The 18,326-nt window shown below is 46.3% G+C and overlaps 1 protein-coding gene across 2 annotated transcripts; it reads left to right on the top strand.

The window, feature by feature from the left end:
- The first annotated feature begins 362 nt into the window (after positions 1 to 362).
- On the top strand, positions 363 to 16,347 carry LOC124019039 (proline-, glutamic acid- and leucine-rich protein 1-like). Of its 2 annotated transcripts, XM_046334396.1 has the most exons (7): positions 363 to 655; positions 780 to 880; positions 9,659 to 9,700; positions 11,120 to 11,164; positions 12,883 to 13,030; positions 13,352 to 13,513; positions 14,257 to 16,347. In XM_046334396.1, the coding sequence occupies exons 2-7, from the start codon at positions 830 to 832 to the stop codon at positions 15,363 to 15,365; spliced, it is 1,557 nt and encodes a 518-aa protein (XP_046190352.1). In that variant the 5' UTR covers positions 363 to 655; positions 780 to 829; the 3' UTR covers positions 15,366 to 16,347. The 2 variants fall into 2 exon arrangements, with proteins under 2 accessions (XP_046190352.1, XP_046190353.1); XM_046334397.1 differs by lacking the exons at positions 363 to 655; positions 780 to 880; positions 9,659 to 9,700; positions 11,120 to 11,164 and adding an exon at positions 12,382 to 12,430.
- Positions 16,348 to 18,326: the final 1,979 nt, after the last annotated feature.

Below are 18,326 nucleotides of genomic sequence, written 5' to 3' on the forward strand. Positions count from 1 at the left end.
GTATCACTTGGAATTAAATGTGTACGTCCCCCTCTGACGTTATCTATTTCAACATGCATGTCTTTATCGGGTGACCTTGGCCAAGCATCCCTACCCCATCCCTACACCTCAAGGTGGCTGAAACAATTAGGCCCATATAAAAATAAAACATTGAAAATACGTTGCTTGCAAATCTACACAATGCTAGACATTGAATTTGGAATCAAAGTCGTTTAAAACGGAGTTTTACTAAGCAGCAATCTCTTTCTCGGCCTCTGCGACTGTTGCCAGGAGCCGGAGATCGTCCAATCATCTCCTCTTTTCCGAGTTTGAGAGGGCTGGAATTACATGACATCATTTAAAGAGCGCCCCCGTACCACCAACGATGAAAAAAATAAAACTTGAATCGTCACTCCTCCATCTTCCCGAGCTGGAAGAGAAAACACCTGAGGGTCGTTTGCCATTGGGACGCTTTCCCTTCCCTTGTGGATATCGCGCAGCCTGTAGCATTATTGGATTGGCCGCGGCGGTATCCCCGATAGTATCGGATTCGGGGAGGGGCGTTCTCTACGCTCGGGGAATGGCGGAGCAGCAGGCTGCTGTGCTGAGGATTCAGTGTGGGAGAGAGATGGGGATTTAGCACAATAAGATAGATCCCAGTCCTCTCTGTTTTCCACTCTCTCTCTCTCTCTCTCTCTCTCTCTCTCTCTCTCTCTCTCTCTCTCTCTCTCTCTCTCTCTCTCTCTCTCTCTCTCTCTCTCTCTCTCTCTCTCTCTCTCTCTCTCTCTCTCTCTCTCTCTCTCTCTCTCTCTCTCTCTGTTGTCGTTCTACATCTCTGCTGCCTCTGGCCATGGATCCAGAGAAAACGTTGACGTTCTGCCTTGGACTCAAAGCAGAGGCGGTATGTTGACTTACACATTTGGTATTATCAACATCTTCGCTTGATGTGATTGCTGTGAGTTATGGTGATTTTGTCAACAACTGGGCAATATTATACTGCAGGGGTATTAGGATACTGTGAATGCCGCCGTGATGTCTTCTAAGAAATGTTCCTAGATTGCACGGATTTGTTGTCATACCGTCGCTTCAGTGGATATATGTTATTGTTGGAAATAATTCAATTGATATTGCAACAAATATTTAGGCTTCACAGGACTAAGGTTTTATGGACAGTCTGGAGTTCAAGTTTTTCCTAAATCAGGCCTTTTGAGCATAGATAGACTTGTTGTACAGCACACACACAACTGCATGATTATCCTTTCATTTACGTTTTCATTTAAGATGTGTTGCTGATATCTGAAAGTTGATTTCCTCATCTCATTGTCTGGAAATTAATATGCTGTAATGCACCAAAGAATGACCTCAATGTTACACAGCCCATAATTAAAAGTGCTTTTAGCTCCCGACCCTCATAATAAAGGTAATTTATAACCCCTCTGCCAATGGTGAAATACTATAGTGCTGATTCAATGAGCTATAGGCCTCAGGCCGGGATAATGCAGGGCTGAAGCCCCTGGGCCACAGGGGGCAACAACAAAACAACAACTATGAAGGAAATGCAGTGCATTCGGGAAGTATTCAGACCCCTTGACATTTTCCACATTTTGTTACTTTACAGCCTTATTCGAAAATGTATCAAACAAAATCCTCAGCAATACCCCATAATGGCATAGCGAAAACAGGCTTTTATATGTTTTTGCACATTTATTAAAATGAAAAAAAAACAGAAATACCTTACTTATATAAGTATTCAGACCCTTCCATTGATCATCCTTGAGATGTTTCAACTTGATTGGAGTCCACCTGTGGAAAGTTAAATTGATTGGACATGATTTGGAAAAGCACACACCTCTCTATATAAGATCCCACAGTTGACAGTGCATGTCAGAGCAAAAACCAAGTCATGAGGTCGAAGGAATTGTCTGTAGAGCTCAGAGACAGGATTGTGTCGAGGCACAGATCTGGGGAAGGGTACCAAAACATGTCTGCAGCATTGAAGGTCCCCAAGAACACAGTGGCCCTCCATCATTCTTAAATGGAAGAAGTTTGGAACCACCAAGACTCTTTCTAGAGCAGGCCGCCCGTCCAAACTGAGCAATCGGTAGAGAAGGGCCTTTGACAGGGAGGTGAACAAGAACCCTATGGTCACTCTGACAGAGCTCCAGTGTTCCTCTGTGGAGATGGGAGAAGCTTTTAGAAGGACAACCATCTGCAGCACTCCACCAATCAGGCCTTTATGGTAGAGTGGCCAGATGGAAGCCACTCCTCAGTAAAAGGCACGTGACATCCCACTTGGGGTTTGCCAAAAGGCACCTAAAGACTCTCAGACCATGAGAAACAAGATTCTCTGGTCTGATGAAACCAAGATTGAACACTTTGGCCTGAATTCCAAGCGTCACATCTGGAGGAAACCTGGCACCATCCCTATGGTGAAGCATGGTGGTGGCGGTAACATGCTGTGGGGTTGTTTTTCAGCGGCAGGGACTGGGAGACTAGTCAGGATCATTGGCAAAGATGAACAGAGCAAAGTACAGAGAGATTGATGAAAACCTGCTCCAGAGTGCTCAGGACCTCAGACAGACATCTTCCAACAGGACAGCGACCTTAAGCACACAGCCAAGACAACGCAGGAGTGGCTTCAGGAAAAGTCTCTGAATATCCTTGAGAGGCCCAGCCAGAGCCGGGACTTGAAGAATGGGAGAATCACCCCAAATACAGGTGTGCCAAGCTTATAGAGTCATAGCCAAGAAGACTCGAGGCTGTATTTGCTGCCAAAGGTGCTTCAACAAAGTACTAAGTAAAGGGTCTGAATACTTATGTAAATCTGTTTTTTTATGTTTTAATACATTTTGCTTTGTCATTATGGAGTATTGTGTGTAGATTTATGATGTGGAAAAAAAATCATGAATTGTTTAATAAAGCTGTAACGTAACAAAATGTGGAAAAAGTCAAGGGGTCTGAATACTTTCCGAATGCACTGTATACACTATATACATTAGATATGTAGTATATTTCTTAAACTGCCAACCACAGGAAGACTCCGGGGCCCACTCTCAGTGAGTGTAGGCAGCCTGCTGCCGCTCTGCTAATCATCAGATGGGGGAGGACAGGAGGTGGGGGGACACGTGGGTAACTGGGGGGCCCTGCCTTGATTGGGTAACTGATTATTAAATATATTTAAGTAAACTGCATTATAATTAAATGTGACTGGTCAATTGTGTGGATAATGGTCTGTGCCCAAAATCATAGGGGGCCCAAAATCATAGGGGGCCCAATAGGCAAAAAAAAACAGCAACAAAAAAGAAATGTCATTTTTTAAATTATAATTTCTATACAACCACAGGAGCCCACTGTCAATGTTCAAAATACACCAAGAGCATAATTTAGCCCCAGAGAATCAACAGTTTATCCCAATAAAGCACATACAGGTATCTGCCAAAATGAAGGAAACACCAACATAAAGTGTCTTAATAGGGTGTTGGGCCACCACAAGCTGCCAGAACAGCTTCAATGCACCTTGGCATAGATTCTACAAGTGGACCTAAATCAACACCAGAACATATATTCATATCCCTTGTTTACTCAAGTGTTTCCCTTATTTTGACAGTTACCGGTATGCCTACAGCCGGGAAGGCCACAGTTTGGGCAACATTCACACCAAATATCAGCTCCAGCTTGTTACTATGTGACCATAGAAATATAATCCATAGAAGGGCAATGGGTCGGACGGCGGCAGGGCAGGGGGCTATAAAAAAACAAAACCCCGGGGGGGCCTATGATTTCTTACTCCGGCCCTGTATAGGCCTAGAGGTCTTCTCGGCATGGCTAAACACACTGTATATACAGAGCAGTGTGTTGCAAGTCAGCTACTAGAATATGTGCAATTATCGTTCTTAAGAGGATCTTTACATTGATTGTAGGCTTAGTTGTAGTGGGTATGTAGTCATGTGTTAGTGAGTATGTTAAAAAAGTTATCTCCGATTGAATACACTCACTCAGAAGAAAACTCTGCTATTGTAGGTGTTTACTATCATAGCTGAATTTCTCGCTCGCACACACACACGCACACACACACACACACACACACACACACACACACACACACACACACACACACACACACACACACACACACACACACACACACACACACACACACACACACACACACACACACACACACACACACACACACACACACACACACACACTGGTGAACAGGCAGGAAGTGAGGAAGTGTGTTAAGCTGTTTGTCTCGCTGTCTGTCTGTGGCTTTGCACCGTGGTTAGGTGTTAGAGTGGGAGACATCTACAACTTGTAGTAGAGGTGTCTTGTGGTTTTTAACATGGTCTCGGGGGATGATTGAATGACCTCTTCAGATCCAGTGATGTATGATGTGGTGGGCTAAACCACAGACTCTCAACTTTACAGAGTGGAGGCCAGTGATATTACACAATTTCTCTTCCTGTAGATAAGACTGTTTGGCTGCCTGAAATCCCCTCCTATGCCAGTGAAAGGCATTTACTGAGTTGTCGTTGCCGATCACTCCCAGTCAGATAGTGATAGTTTGTTGATAGATCTGTAGAACACATATGGGAACTATCCAAATATAGTGTGACCAAACAATGGGATACAAGATTATCTAGATGTTTTCTAAAATCTCTGGTATTCCGTTCACACTGCCCAGTAACAGTACATTACTATCTTCACTCCTCTAACCAGGCTGACAACTGCTGTTAGTGGTCCTGCCGTCGACAGAGTGGGGTTTCCAGTCCGGAGCTGCCTGTGTAATGTTTATCCCAAACTAGTCTCACACTCCTCTGCTACGGCTGTGTGTGTCCCTCTGTGTGTGTGTGTTGCTCTGCTACTGTTTGATCAATACCTGGCACAGACGCCAGCTGCTTGTCCTCCCCCTGTACTCTACTGCTGCTGCAGTGCCTCACTTTGTTAGAGAGCAGCAGGAGTTGGATGGATGGAGACTACTAGGAGGACTCTGGGTCAACCCTGATAGGGTGTAATAGTGTGTAGTAGTGTGTAGTAATGTGTAGTAGTATGTACTAGTTTATAGTAGTGTGTAGTAATGTGTAGTAGTGTGTAGTAATGTGTAGTAGTATGTACTGGTTTTTGGTAGTGTGTAGTAATGTGTAGTAGTGCGTAGTAGTTTGTAGTAGTGTTTAATAGTGTGTAGTATTGTGTAGTAGTTTGTAGTAGTGTGTAATAGTGTGTAGTATTGTGCAATTGTGTGTAATAGTGTGTAGTAGTGTGTAGTAGGGTGTACTAGTGTGTAGTAGTTTGTAATAATGTGTAGTAGGGTGTAATAGTGTGTAGTAGTGTGTAGTAATTTGTAATAATGTGTAGTAGTGTGGAATAGTGTGTAGTACTTTATAATAGTGTGTAGTAGTAGTGTGTAGTAGTGTGTAATAGTTTGTAATAATATGTAGTAGTGTGTAGTAGGGTGTAATAGTGTGTATTAGTGTGTAGTAGTGTGTAATAGTGTGTAGTAGTTTATAATAGTGTGTATTAGTGTGTAGTAGTTTATAATAGTGTGTAGTAGTGTGTAATAGTGTGTAGTAGTTTATAATAGTGTGTAGTAGGGTGTATTAGCGTGTAGTAGTGTGTAGCAATTTGTAATAATGTGTAGTAGTGTGGAATAGTGTGTAGTAGTTTATAATATGTGTAGTAGTGTGTAGTAGTGTGTAATAATATGTAGTAGTGTGTAGTAGGGTGTAATAGTGTGTATTAGTGTGTAGTAGTGTGTAATAGTGTGTAGTAGTTTATAATAGTGTGTATTAGTGTGTAGTAGTGTGTAATAGTGTGTAGTAGTTTATAATAGTGTGTATTAGTGTGTAGTAGTGTGGAATAGTGTGTAGTAGTTTATAATATGTGTAGTAGTGTGTAGTAGTGTGTAGTAGTTTGTAATAATATGTAGTAGTGTGTAGTAGGGTGTAATAGTGTGTATTAGTGTGTATTAGTGTGTAGTAGTGTGTAGTAGTGTGTAATAGTGTGTAATAGTGTGTAGTAGTGTGTAGTAGTGTGTAGTAGGGTGTAATAGTGTGTAGTAGTTTATAATAGTGTGTATTATTGTGTAGTAGTGTGTAATAGTGTTTAGTAGTTTATAATAGTGTGTATTATTGTGTAATAGTGTAGTAGTTTATAGTAGGGTGTAGTAGTACTAGTCAGACATGTAGAGTAGCTACAGTTTTGACTATGTGTGAAGGTTAAAATGGAGGATTTCCCTAACTAACTGATTTGAAATCAGTCATTGTCATTAGCTACTGACTAGTTTCTGTTAGCCTGCACTAGTACCCTCAAACTACACTCTGGACCTCCAAGACAGTCCACTGCTTTTCTTCATTGTTCCCTTCTAATCCTGGGACACCAGGTGGGTGTAATTAATTATCAGGTAGAACAACAGCAGGCTCCTAACCATGTTAAGGTCGAATAACCCTGATCTGGTATGCGATTGGGGCTCCATTATGCAATGTGCTTATTGGTGATTATAGGATGACACCAATACAGTGCAGGCTCGGGTGATAGGCCTAGTACCAAATCTATGTGTGAGTTCAAACAGTGCTGGGGAGAGAGATGCAGTGTTGGGGAGAGAGATGCAGTGCTGGGGAGAGAGATGCAGTGCTGGGGAGAGAGATGCAGTGCTGGGGAGAGAGATGCAGTGCTGGGGAGAGAGATGCAGTGCTGGGGAGAGAGATGCAGTGTTGGGGAGAGAGATGCAGTGTTGGGGAGAGAGATGCAGTGTTGGGGAGAGAGACGCAGTGCTGGGGAGAGAGCTGCAGTGTTGGGGAGAGAGATGCAGTGCTGGGGAGAGAGATGCAGTGTTGGGGAGAGAGATGCAGTGCTGGGGAGAGAGATGCAGTGTCGGGGAGAGAGATGCAGTGTCGGGGAGAGAGATGCAGTGTTGGGGAGAGAGATGCAGTGTTGGGGAGAGAGATGCAGTGCTGGGGAGAGAGATGCAGTGTTGGGGAGAGAGATGCAGTGCTGGGGAGAGAGATGCAGTGTTGGGGGAGAGATGCAGTGTTGGGGGAGAGATGCAGTGCTGGGGGAGAGATGCAGTGTTGGGGGAGAGATGCAGTGTTTGGGGGAGAGATGCAGTGTTTGGGGGAGAGATGCAGTGTTAGGGGGAGAGATGCCGTGTTTGGGGGAGAGATGCCGTGTTTGGGGGAGAGATGCCGTGTTTGGGGGAGAGATGCAGTGTTTGGGGGAGAGATGCAGTGTTAGGGGGAGAGATGCCGTGTTTGGGAAGAGATGAAGTGTTGGGGGAGAGATGCAGTGTTTGGGGGAGAGATGCAGTGTTAGGGGGAGAGATGCAATGTTTGGGGGAGAGATGCAGTGTTTGGGGAGAGATGCAGTGTTTGGGAGAGAGATGCAGTGCTGGGGAGAGAGATGCAGTGTTGGGGGAGAGATGCAGTGCTGGGGGAGAGATGCAGTGTTGGGGAGAGAGATGCAGTGCTGGGGGAGAGATGCAGTGTTAGGGGGAGAGATGCAGTGTTCGGGGGGAGAGATGCAGTGTTGGGGAGAGAGATGCAGTGTTGGGGAGAGAGATGCAGTGTTTGGGGGAGAGATGCAGTGTTGGGGAGAGAGATGCAGTGTTGGGAAGAGATATGAAGTGTTAGGGGAGAGATGCAGTGTTTGGGGGAGAGATGCAGTGTTAGGGGAGAGATGCAGTGTTTGGGGGAGAGATGCAGTGTTGGGGGAGAGATGCAGTGTTTGGGGGAGAGATGCAGTGTTTGGGGGAGAGATGCAGTGTTTGGGGAGAGATGCAGTGTTGGGAAGAGATATGAAGTGTTTGGGGGAGAGATGCAGTGTTTGGGGGAGAGATGCAGTGTTGGGAAGAGATATGAAGTGTTTGGGGGAGAGATGCAGTGTTAGGGGAGAGATGCCGATGGGAAGAGTGTGTTGGGGAGAGATGCAGTGTTAGGGGGAGAGATGCAGTGTTAGGGGGAGAGATGCAGTGTTTGGGGGAGAGATGCAGTGTTAGGGGGAGAGATGCAGTGTTGGGAAGAGATATGAAGTGTTAGGGGGAGAGATGCAGTGTTAGGGGGAGAGATGCAGTGCCCAGTGCAGCCTGGCCAACAGAGACCCAACGTCAGCTGACAAAAGGCTGACTGCTCATTTGCATGTTTGGTGACATGCCGTCGGGTGTAAAGAAAAGCCCAGTGTCTCCGTCCATGTGAGCATTGTGTCCTCTGTGGCTGGACCCCCGCAGCCCCACTGCAACACTAAACAGATAGGCATTTTCCTTTTACTGTTATTCAACCGTCCTCCTGTCTGTCTGAAATGTACACACACAGGCGTTGTGTTGCGTTGCGTTCTGTTGTGTGTTTGAGGTAGACGTGCCGAGTACAATGGAGGTATTGTATCTGGGGGTTGTAAGCGTGAAGTGGGCTCGCTCACTGATTTCCAATGCAGATGGACTTGGGTATCTGGGATGATAGCACGCTTACAAGTGATCACAATCACATGGCTCTTTTTTGGTCATGCAAATCCTTTAGCCAATATGTGCTTTTGACTTGATTAATGACTAATCCTTTCTACAGGAACTGTCCTGTTCCACAGTTCATGTGAATGCTGGGTCGTGTTCAGTAAGAATAACATGTTTTAACTGTGGTCCAACAGGGAAGTTAGTACCAACTAAACTTGCTCAATAAGAACATAGATTTTCGTTTTCCCTTGCAACATGTACCCTACTACTGAACATAACCCTGTCTGTAAGGGCCTGTCTGTCTGTAAGGGCCTGTCTGTCTGTAAGGGCCTGTCTGTCTGACTGTCTGTCTGTAAGGAGGTGCCAGGCTGGGAAATTGATAAATGATAACCTGAAAATGACATCACGGTTGTTTTGGACTCAGGATACCTTGTTGTCCCCTGTCACTGCAGGAACACTGAGAGGTTGTTTGTTTGTGTTTGTGTGTATCAGGTTGAAAGCGTGTCGGGAGTTGACTGTGGTGGCCCTGGAGAGTTTATCCTTTAGGCGCATCCACAGTCAGGCTGTCTGGATAGGTGAACATCCACAGTTAGGCTGTCTGGATAGGTGAACATCCACAGTTAGGCTGTCTGGATAGGTGAACATCCACAGTAAGGCTGTCTGGATAGGTGAACATCCACAGTCAGGCTGTCTGGATAGGTGAACATCCACAGTAAGGCTGTCTGGATAGGTGAACATCCACAGTCAGGCTGTCTGGATAGGTGAACATCCACAGTCAGGCTGTCTGGATAGGTGAACATGCACAGGTGAATTGGGGTCAGGTACGGGCAATTCCAGTGTTATGGATGTGACATTTGCATGCAAAATCACAAACTAAATGGCTCACAGAATTGACATACAAAACGTAAACAAATGTGTGTGTATAGTACCACTGGGAGGACCATATACCCAAAATACAGACTACTAAATATTGGCACTGAGGGGACCGTATACCCAAAAAACAGACTACTAAATATTGGCTTATAGGCATTACAAATGTTAAGTGAACTGGACAAGGTTTTATGGGGAGACTGTATTTATTCAATCTATTAGCTAAACTGTAAATACAGATCGAAGGGTTGGCCTCTCTCTCTCTCTCCTCCCATTCCTTTCTTTCTCTGATGTGCAGCCTATCTGTCAGTCAGTCTGGCTCTGCCTGTGTAAATGTCAGCTGTATTAACCCCCCCCTGTTCTCTCTTCTAGATGACCATCTCCCTGCAGGGGCCGGGAGGACCAGCAGCTACGGTAAGGTGTCTAACCTTTCTAACCTTTATGCAGTCATTCACAACAGCCAGCACAACACATAGAAAGGAACTAACGGTGGGAGGAAAACCATTAACGAGAGAGAGAGAGAGAGAGAGAGAGAGGGAGGGAGGGAGAGAGAGAGAGAGAGAGAGAGAGAGAGAGAGAGAGGGAGGAGAGAGAGAGAGAGAGAGAGAGAGAGAGAGAGAGAGAGAGAGGAGAGAGAGAGAGAGAGAGAGAGAGAGAGAGAGAGAGAGAGGAGGGAGGGAGGGAGGGAGAACTAGGGGGTTAACAAGCAAAATTAAGAAAAGGGGATGGAGAGAGAGGGAGGGAGGGGTGAAGAGAGAAAGGGATGGAGGGAAGACACTAGAGGGCTAACACCCATTCTGAAAAAACAAGGAATGTTCATCTCACACTGTGTTGCTACCTGCTCTCATAGCTGCAGGGTTTCTACATATTGGATCTGCTGTTTGTCCAGCTCCTGTGAAAAAGGTGTGGTTGTGTTGTCTGTAAAACCCTCTCCTGGTATCACTAACACGCTAACTAACCTTGAAATAACACGTAAAACAGCCTCGGACTTATGTACCTATAACAAGCATCTTCAGCATGAAATCCACTATGGATTAGATAACAGGCCTCAATGCCAAAATCATAAAGTATCCCTTTAAGTGCTTCACTCCTGCTGGCCCACAGTCTTCACTCCTGCTAGCCCACAGTCTTCACTCCTGCTAGCCCACAGTCTTCACAGTCTTCACTCCACAGCCCACAGTCTTCACTCCTAGCCCACAGTCCCAGTCAGTCTTCACTCCCCACAGTCTTCACTCCTGCTAGCCCACAGTCTTCACTCCTGCTGGCCCACAGAGCCCACAGTCTTCACTCCTGCTCAGCCCACAGTCTTCACTCCTGCTGGCCCACAGTCTTCACTCCTGCTAGCCCACAGTCTTCACTCCTGCGAGCCCACAGTCTTCACTCCTGCTAGCCCACAGTCTTCAGTCCTGCTGGCCCACAGTCTTCACTCCTGCTAGCCCACAGTCTTCACTCCTGCGAGCCCACAGTCTTCACTCCTGCTAGCCCACAGTCTTCACTCCTGCTAGCCCACAGTCTTCACTCCTGCTAGCCCACAGTCTTCACTCCTGCTGGCCCACAGTCTTCACTCCTGCTAGCCCACAGTCTTCACTCCTGCTAGCCCACAGTCTTCACTCCTGCTAGCCCACTGTCTTCACTCCTGCTAGCCCACAGTCTTCACTCCTGCTAGCCCACAGTCTTCACTCCTGCTAGCCCACGGTCATGTGGATGTTTTGGTCGAAGTGGTCAAACCAGTAGCCTAGTGATTCAGCGGTTTTACATTACACGTCAACGATGATGAATGTGTGGAAAGACCAGATTAAGACTTTCTAGATAACGTTTATTTTCTCATTGCAGACGACTGTGTCTCCAAAGGGTTCAGACATGGGAACCATCAACAAGGTTAGAGATGTATTCTGTTTATGTCTGCTATCCACTGTTTCTCAATAAAACATACAATACATTTGGAAAGTATTCAGACCCCTTGACCTTTTCCACATTTTCTTACATTACAGCTATATTCTAAAATGGATGAAATAGTTATTCCCACTCGTCAATCTACACACAACACCCCATAATGACAAAACAAAAACAGGTTTTTAGAAATGTTTGCTAATTTATAAAAAATGTAAAAATATTACACAAGTATTCAGACCCTTTACGCAGTACTTTGTTGAAGCACCTTTGTCAGTTATTACAGCCTCAAGTCTTCTTGGGTATGATGCTACAAGCTTGGTACACCTGTATTTGGGGAGTTTCTCCCATTTTTCTCTTCAGATACTCTCAAGCTCTGTCAGGTTGGATGGGGAGCGTCACTGCACAGTTATTTTCAGCTCTCTCCAGAGATGTTCGATCAGTTTCAAGTCCGGGCTCTGGCTGGGCCACCCAAGGACACATCCCCACAGCATGATGCTGCCACCACCATGCTTCACCGTAGGGATGGTGCCAGGTTTCCTCCAGACGTGACGATTGTCATTCAGGCCAAAAAGTTCAATCTTGGTTTCATTAGACCAGAGAATCTTGTTTCTCATGGTCTGAGAGTTCTTTAGGTGCCTTTTGCCAAACTCCAAAGAAGGCTGTCATGTGCCTTTTACTGAGGAGGGGCTTCTGTCTGGCCACTCTACCATAAAGGCCTGATTGGTGGAGTGCTGCAGAGATGGTTGTCCTTCTGGAAGGTTCTCCCATCTCCACAGAGGAACACTGGAGCTCTGTCAGAGTGACCATCAGGTTCTTGGTCACCTCCCTGATGAAGGCCCTTCTCCCCTGATTGCTCAGTTTGACTGGGCGGCCAGCTCTAGGAAGAGTGGTGGTTCTAAACTTCTTCCTTTTAAGAATGATGGAGGCCACTGTGTTTTTGGGGACCTTCAATGCTGCAGACATCTTTTGGTACCCTTCCCCAGATCTGTGCCTCGACACAATCCTGTCTCTGAGCTCTACAGACAATTCCTTCGACCTCATGACTTGGTTTTTGCTCTGACATGCACTGTCAACTGTGGGATCTTATATAGAGAGGTGTGTGCTTTTCCAAATCATGTCCAATCAATTTAACTTTCCACAGGTGGACTCCAATCAAGTTGAAACATCTCAAGGATGATCAATGGAAACAGGATGCATCTGAGCTCAATTTCGAGTCTCATAACAAAGGGTCTGAATACTTATGTAAATAAGGTATTTCTGTTTTATATTTTTTTAAATAAGTTTTCTAACATTTCACTTTTCACACTTTGTCATTATGAGGTTTTGTGTGTAGATTGATGGAGGACATTTTTTTATTGAATCCATTTTAGAATAAGGCTGTAATGTATCAAAATGTGGAAAAAGGGAATGGGTCTGAATACTTTCCGAATGCACTGTGTATGCCTGGTTAAGTAAAGGTAATGAATACATTTTTGTTTGGCGCTACCACATCTGAGCCACTCAACTATTCAAGGGTTTGTTGACTAGTTAAGTAGTTAAATCAGATGAGATGGTGCTGGGCTGGAACAAAAAAGTGCAACCCTGGGGGGTACTCGTCTCCAACCCTACAACTGGAAATTTGAGAAACACCCTGCTCTAGCTAAACGACCATGTTGTTGTTGTTTACCATGTAAGTTGTTGTCATGTCATGTCTTGTCCACTAGGGGGTGAAGGACCAAGCTGGCTCAGGCAGCCAGCCCATGCTCAGTCATAAGTACTGCCCTGGTGTCAACAACAACCCAGGCTACCTGTGTGAGACCGGCCACTGCTGTGGGGAGACAGGATGCTGCACCTACTACTACGAGCTGTGGTGTGAGTAACAACCAGTCGATCGATACCAGCCAAGAGGCTAGTCTTGTCAGCATTTGCTGTCACACAGCTATACCGATGCATTGTGGTATGTAACCAGACCAGATCGGGAGTTTAACATGAGCAAGCCCTTAAGGCTGGTCCTCTGGTCAAACTGTAGACAGTTTGTCTTATTACGGTATAATAAATATCCATTTATAAAATCTTTTTCAATGTGATTATGCAACAGTATAGCTACCAGAGGCTGTTCAATAATTGGGATTAATAAAGTTGCTTGAATTCAATGCAGTATTGCCAGTGTCTCTGTGTGTCTGTATCCTGCAGGGTTCTGGCTGCTGTGGACCATCGTGATTCTGTTCAGCTGTTGCTGTGCCTACCGCCACCGGCGGGCCAAGCTGCGTATCCAGCAGCAGCAGAGACAGAGGGAGATCAACCTGATCGCCTACCATGGAGCCTGCAACTACCCTGCCTCCATGTTGGACCTCAGTACGTATAGCTACGGTCGCCTCTCTCCCCGGTCCTTTCATTGTCTGCGTCACCTTATCGTCTCATTAGCAGGACCTGGGTTCAAATAGCATTTGAAATGTTTGCTCATTTGCTTGAGTCTGTCTAGGGTGACATACTTTTGGGACTCTTCCATTGGCTGCATTGTGCCAAGGTCAAGGAAGGTCAAGGAAGTATAATTTATAGCCCCGATGCAGTCTTCTTAATTTTATTTTCAAATGTAAACAACTCCGGATATATTTTTGTATAATTTGTTTTCCTGAGCCTCCTTTTGCCATTGAAATGCTCAGTCTGATTGTGTGGGCGTGTTGATACAAATGTTAATTTCCAGTATTTACATACTGGCGGATAGGAGTGTCTAGACTCTAGAGCCTCTAGAGTACCTCTTCAAAGTAGGAGGATACATACACAAATAAAAGATGACTAGTCATTGGTCAGAATAATCAGATCTGATTGTGATGTCATGATCTGGGCCAAAAACTCCATCTCGCCTGAACAGGCTGAAATTCCAGGATTCTTTTTCAAACAGCTCTTACACAAAAAGGACATTGTCATAATTTTGTCATTTCAACCTTATAGTGTAGAAGTATCATTAAAAAAACAAGACTTTTGAATGCGCTGCACAATGACTATTTTGGAGTTTGGTGTCTCAGTCCCTATTGTTGGTCATGTAACCCTAGTGGTTAGGAGATGAAATTGATTATCTGTCATGTGTTATACTGTAGGTTTCCTGGCCTCCTTCAAGCTGCCGTCCTATGAGGAGGTGGCAGCCCAGCCCCCCTCACCCCCTCCATCCTACAGCTCCGTCTTTGCTCTGCAGGGGGCAATGGGGGGCGCCACCGCTTACACAGCCACCCCTTACGGTTCAGCCTACCCCCATCACCACCAGCAACAACCCCTCGGCCCTCCCTCCTACTTGGTTAGCTCCACGCCGGGCCCAAGCGGTGCCGGTGGTGGCCTGACCTCATCTCAGAGTTCAGACAACTACACCAGCTGCTCCTGCGAGTCCTGCTCCCTCCTCACCTCCCCATCCAGCACCTCCTTCTCTGTCCAGGTGACCTACGAGACGGATAATACCAGCCATGCCTCCACGCCCGGTAGCGAGGTTGGAGGAGGAGGGAGGGAGGTCCTGAGAGGCTTCCCCAGGGAGGGTTCATCTCTGGAGGGAGTTGTGTCTGCCAGGTCCCCTTTGTCTCCTGGAGGATATCCAGCTCCTCCTCTGCCCCCTCCTCCACCTGAACTTCTACCTACACCTTCTCCCACAACGTCTTCTCCTCTCCCTCCCACTCTCCCCCCTCCCAAACTATCTTCTCCCTCTCCACTTCCTCCTCCACATCATCCGCCACTCCCTCCACTCATCCTTATGGACCCCCTGGCTGTGCTGGCTGAGCAGAGAGGGGTAGAGGGCGGCCTGAGTGAGGGTGGGGTCACAGAGAGACAGAGCCCTTCCATCCTCTCTCCCCCCAAGCCCACCCAGTCTCCCCCCAAACACGCCCTCTTCTCCACCAACGTGGACTTCTTCGAGCCCGTGGAGAAAGAGAAGAGAGAGGAAGAGGAGGAGGAAGAGGAGGATGAGGATCATTTCCGTCACCGCCGGCTCACAGGCGACTCCGGCATCGAAGTGTGCCGCTGCCAAGTGAAGAGCGAGGAAGAAGATGTGGAGAAGAAGGTGGAAAAAGATCAAGTTGGAGGAGGGGATGGAGAGGAGGGGGCGGATTCCCTCCATGACAGTGTGGACTGTTCCCTCCGAGCGCAACAGGTCTCCCAGTGTGGCCACGCCTCCTCGGCCATCCCCAGTGGCGGGGACGCCTTCATCACCGTGGAGTCGTCATGAGGACAGCCAATGAGGGCCAAATAATTTGGTCAGGTGACCAAAACTCACTTGACTGACAACAAATGGAGCCAATGGAGCTTAAAAGTGTTTACTTTGACCCAGTAGCACCCCCTACTGTTCAAACCAGGAAGGAAGCCAAGGCCCACATCAACTAGTATGGGCCTGCTTGTGTTAACGGCTTACTGTAGTAATGTGAAGTCACCATAGTAACACAGAGGAAGAGGATCATCACAGCCTTCTAATTGAAAGGAGGAAGGAAGTCGTTACAGTGGGAGTCGGACAGTTTATCTGTGTTGATCTTTCTGACGGTCATTATCATTCTGTCCCGCTGCGCTGCCACCGGGAACAAAGACACCTTTTATCATTTCTCAAAGTGCAGAAACCAATGCTGCAGTGAAACTGCTAATTATACTCTCTCTCGCTCTCTCTTTCTGTCTCTCTGTCTTTCTGTCTCTCTCTCCCTCTCTCCCTTTCTGTCTCTCTCTCTCCCTCTCTGTCTCTCTTTCATCACAGGAAGAGGAGCAACAGCTGCATGAGACAGTATAAAGTCAGCATAATGTTCACACAGTCTCCCTCGCACACACACACACACACACACACACACACACACACACACACACACACACACACACACACACACACACACACACACACACACACACACACACACACACACACACACACACACACACACACACACACACACACACACACACACACACACACACACACACACACACACACACAATGTTGACTGTCCACCTGCTGTGTCTGAAGCTCTGCTGCACCTGCCCTTTTGCTTTGCAAAAATACCTCCCGCTTTCTTCCTCTCCCATCCTTCCATCAGAGTACTGTTAGCTCCTGTTCTCTTCTCCTCATCTCCTCCTCTCCCATCCTTCCATCAGAGTACTGTTAGCTCCTCTTCTCTTCTCCTCCTCTCCTCCTCTCCCATCCTCCCATCAGAGTACTGTTAGCTCCTCTTCTCTTCTCCTCCTCTCCCATCCTTCCATCAGAGTACTGTTAGCTCCTCTTCTCTTCTCCTCCTCTCCCATCCTTCCATCAGAGTACTGTTAGCTCCTCTTCTCTTCTCCTCCTCTCCTCCTCTCCCATCCTCCCATCAGAGTACTGTTAGCTCCTCTTCTCTTCTCCTCCTCTCCCATCCTTCCATCAGAGTACTGTTAGCTCCTCTTCTCTTCTCCTCCTCTCCTCCTCTCCCATCCTCCCATCAGAGTACTGTTAGCTCCTCCTCTCCTCCTCTCCCATCCTTCCATCAGAGTACTGTTAGCTCCTCTTCTCTTCTTCTCCTCTCCCATCCTCCCATCAGAGTACTGTTAGCTCCTCTTCTCCTCCTCTCCTCCTCTCCTCCTCTCCCATCCTCCCATCAGAGTACTGTTAGCTCCTCTTCTCCTCCTCTCCTCCTCTCCTCCTCTCCCATCCTTCCATCAGAGTACTGTTAGCTCCTCTTCTCCTCCTCTCCCATCCCTCTCTCTCAGAGCAGCCTGCGTTTGACGAGGGCCAGTGGTTGATGTTGCTGTTGGATGTACAGTCATTGACCAGGTGAGACTGGGTCTAGTCTAGTTACAAGCTGGTACAGACTGACCTCGCTGTCTGACACTCACATTGACCTGTTGTTGCGCTGCTGCTCGGACGATCGGCAATCTGCAAGGCAATAATGATATGAACAATGATTATGACGATGGACAAGAGCCATTGAAATCCCTCCAAGACTGTCTGACTGTCCGTTGGATTCTGAGTGGTCAGTGACAAGAATATGAACACTGAGAAAGAGGTGGTGTGTACAGTTAAAACACGCCAAGACTTTGCGTTGGTTTTCTGATACGTATTCTAGTGCTGTTTCACTGTTAGCTGATAGTACACATCCAGACTTTGTCCTATCCTGACGTTTCTAAAGAGGAATTGTGGTGTGTATTTCTCCCAAGGTTTAGAACTATGTACCATGTGAACTGATCTTAGTGTGCTCTCTACCCAATCTACGCCATCTTCTCTCTGTCCTCTTCGATGGAGTTTCCTTATCTGCTCAATTGCTCATTCAACAGCCTAACTCTAACTTTAAACCTTCACCTATGATATTGAATGTAATCATTTGCATATTAGCAACACCAAGCAAAGGAAGTGAAATGGAAAACTTTAACTGGAAATGAAGTGCTAACTGGACGAAGGACTGTTAATATCAGAAGTTACAGCTTTGATTTCAAGGCATTGCACTTGATTTTCGTCATCTGTTTTGAAGTGCCCCTTTTGTCGTGACCTAGACTGTTTCATCCGAAATAGTGCCCTCTCCCATATTGTCCTAGACCGAGAGCGAACGGAGGAGTTGTTTTGTGAGCTTTTCAAACTGGAAGCGTGTCAGGGCTTTCTCTCGTGTGCTTTGCTGTTGTGTGTTTATGTTCATTTTTAATAATCATGAATCATTTATTTTTTCATTCAACAGAACCATTTTACCATAATCGCCTAAGGATTGTTACAGATTGAGTACTCCCTAGTCAATTACAGAATGACTCAATTTAAACAGCGATCAAAACATACTGCCGAATGTTATTGTGCTGAACAGGCGTAGTGTGAAAATGAGACAAATCACAGCTTTCATTTCATGTTGTTGTTATTGTCACATATATAGTTATCTGAAGGCTACATTTAGTTTCTCTGGTAACAAGCAGTGGCTTCATACTGTAGGAATGGTTGCCATGGATTTCCCATGTACTGAGTCTTGTTTGAGACCCAAGCCTGACTTCAAAGCTATTGACCTCTAGATTGGCTCAAAGCTGCAGTAGATTGATTTTAATACTGTAACCAGTTGGACTATTCTCTGCGACTAGCATCAAGGTGATGATGGAGATCTTGTTATCTGGGCTGGAGAAATAGCATGTTAACTCTTAGTGTGACTACAACCACAGACAGGAGATGATCCTTGCATTTCATTTTCTACATCTCTCTTTCACC

Source organism: Oncorhynchus gorbuscha, unplaced genomic scaffold, assembly GCF_021184085.1.
Source record: "Oncorhynchus gorbuscha isolate QuinsamMale2020 ecotype Even-year unplaced genomic scaffold, OgorEven_v1.0 Un_scaffold_602, whole genome shotgun sequence".
Classification (NCBI taxonomy): domain Eukaryota; kingdom Metazoa; phylum Chordata; class Actinopteri; order Salmoniformes; family Salmonidae; genus Oncorhynchus; species Oncorhynchus gorbuscha.

Bases quoted from the DNA above. Each gene is read 5' to 3' on its own strand.
- LOC124019039 (XM_046334396.1), top strand. From the start codon at position 830: ATGGATCCAGAGAAAACGTTGACGTTCTGCCTTGGACTCAAAGCAGAG. The intron at 11,165-12,882 runs GTTAGAGATGTA...CTTGTCCACTAG, and splicing joins ACATGGGAACCATCAACAAG to GGGGTGAAGGACCAAGCTGG. The intron at 13,031-13,351 runs GTGAGTAACAAC...TGTATCCTGCAG, and splicing joins CTACTACTACGAGCTGTGGT to GGTTCTGGCTGCTGTGGACC.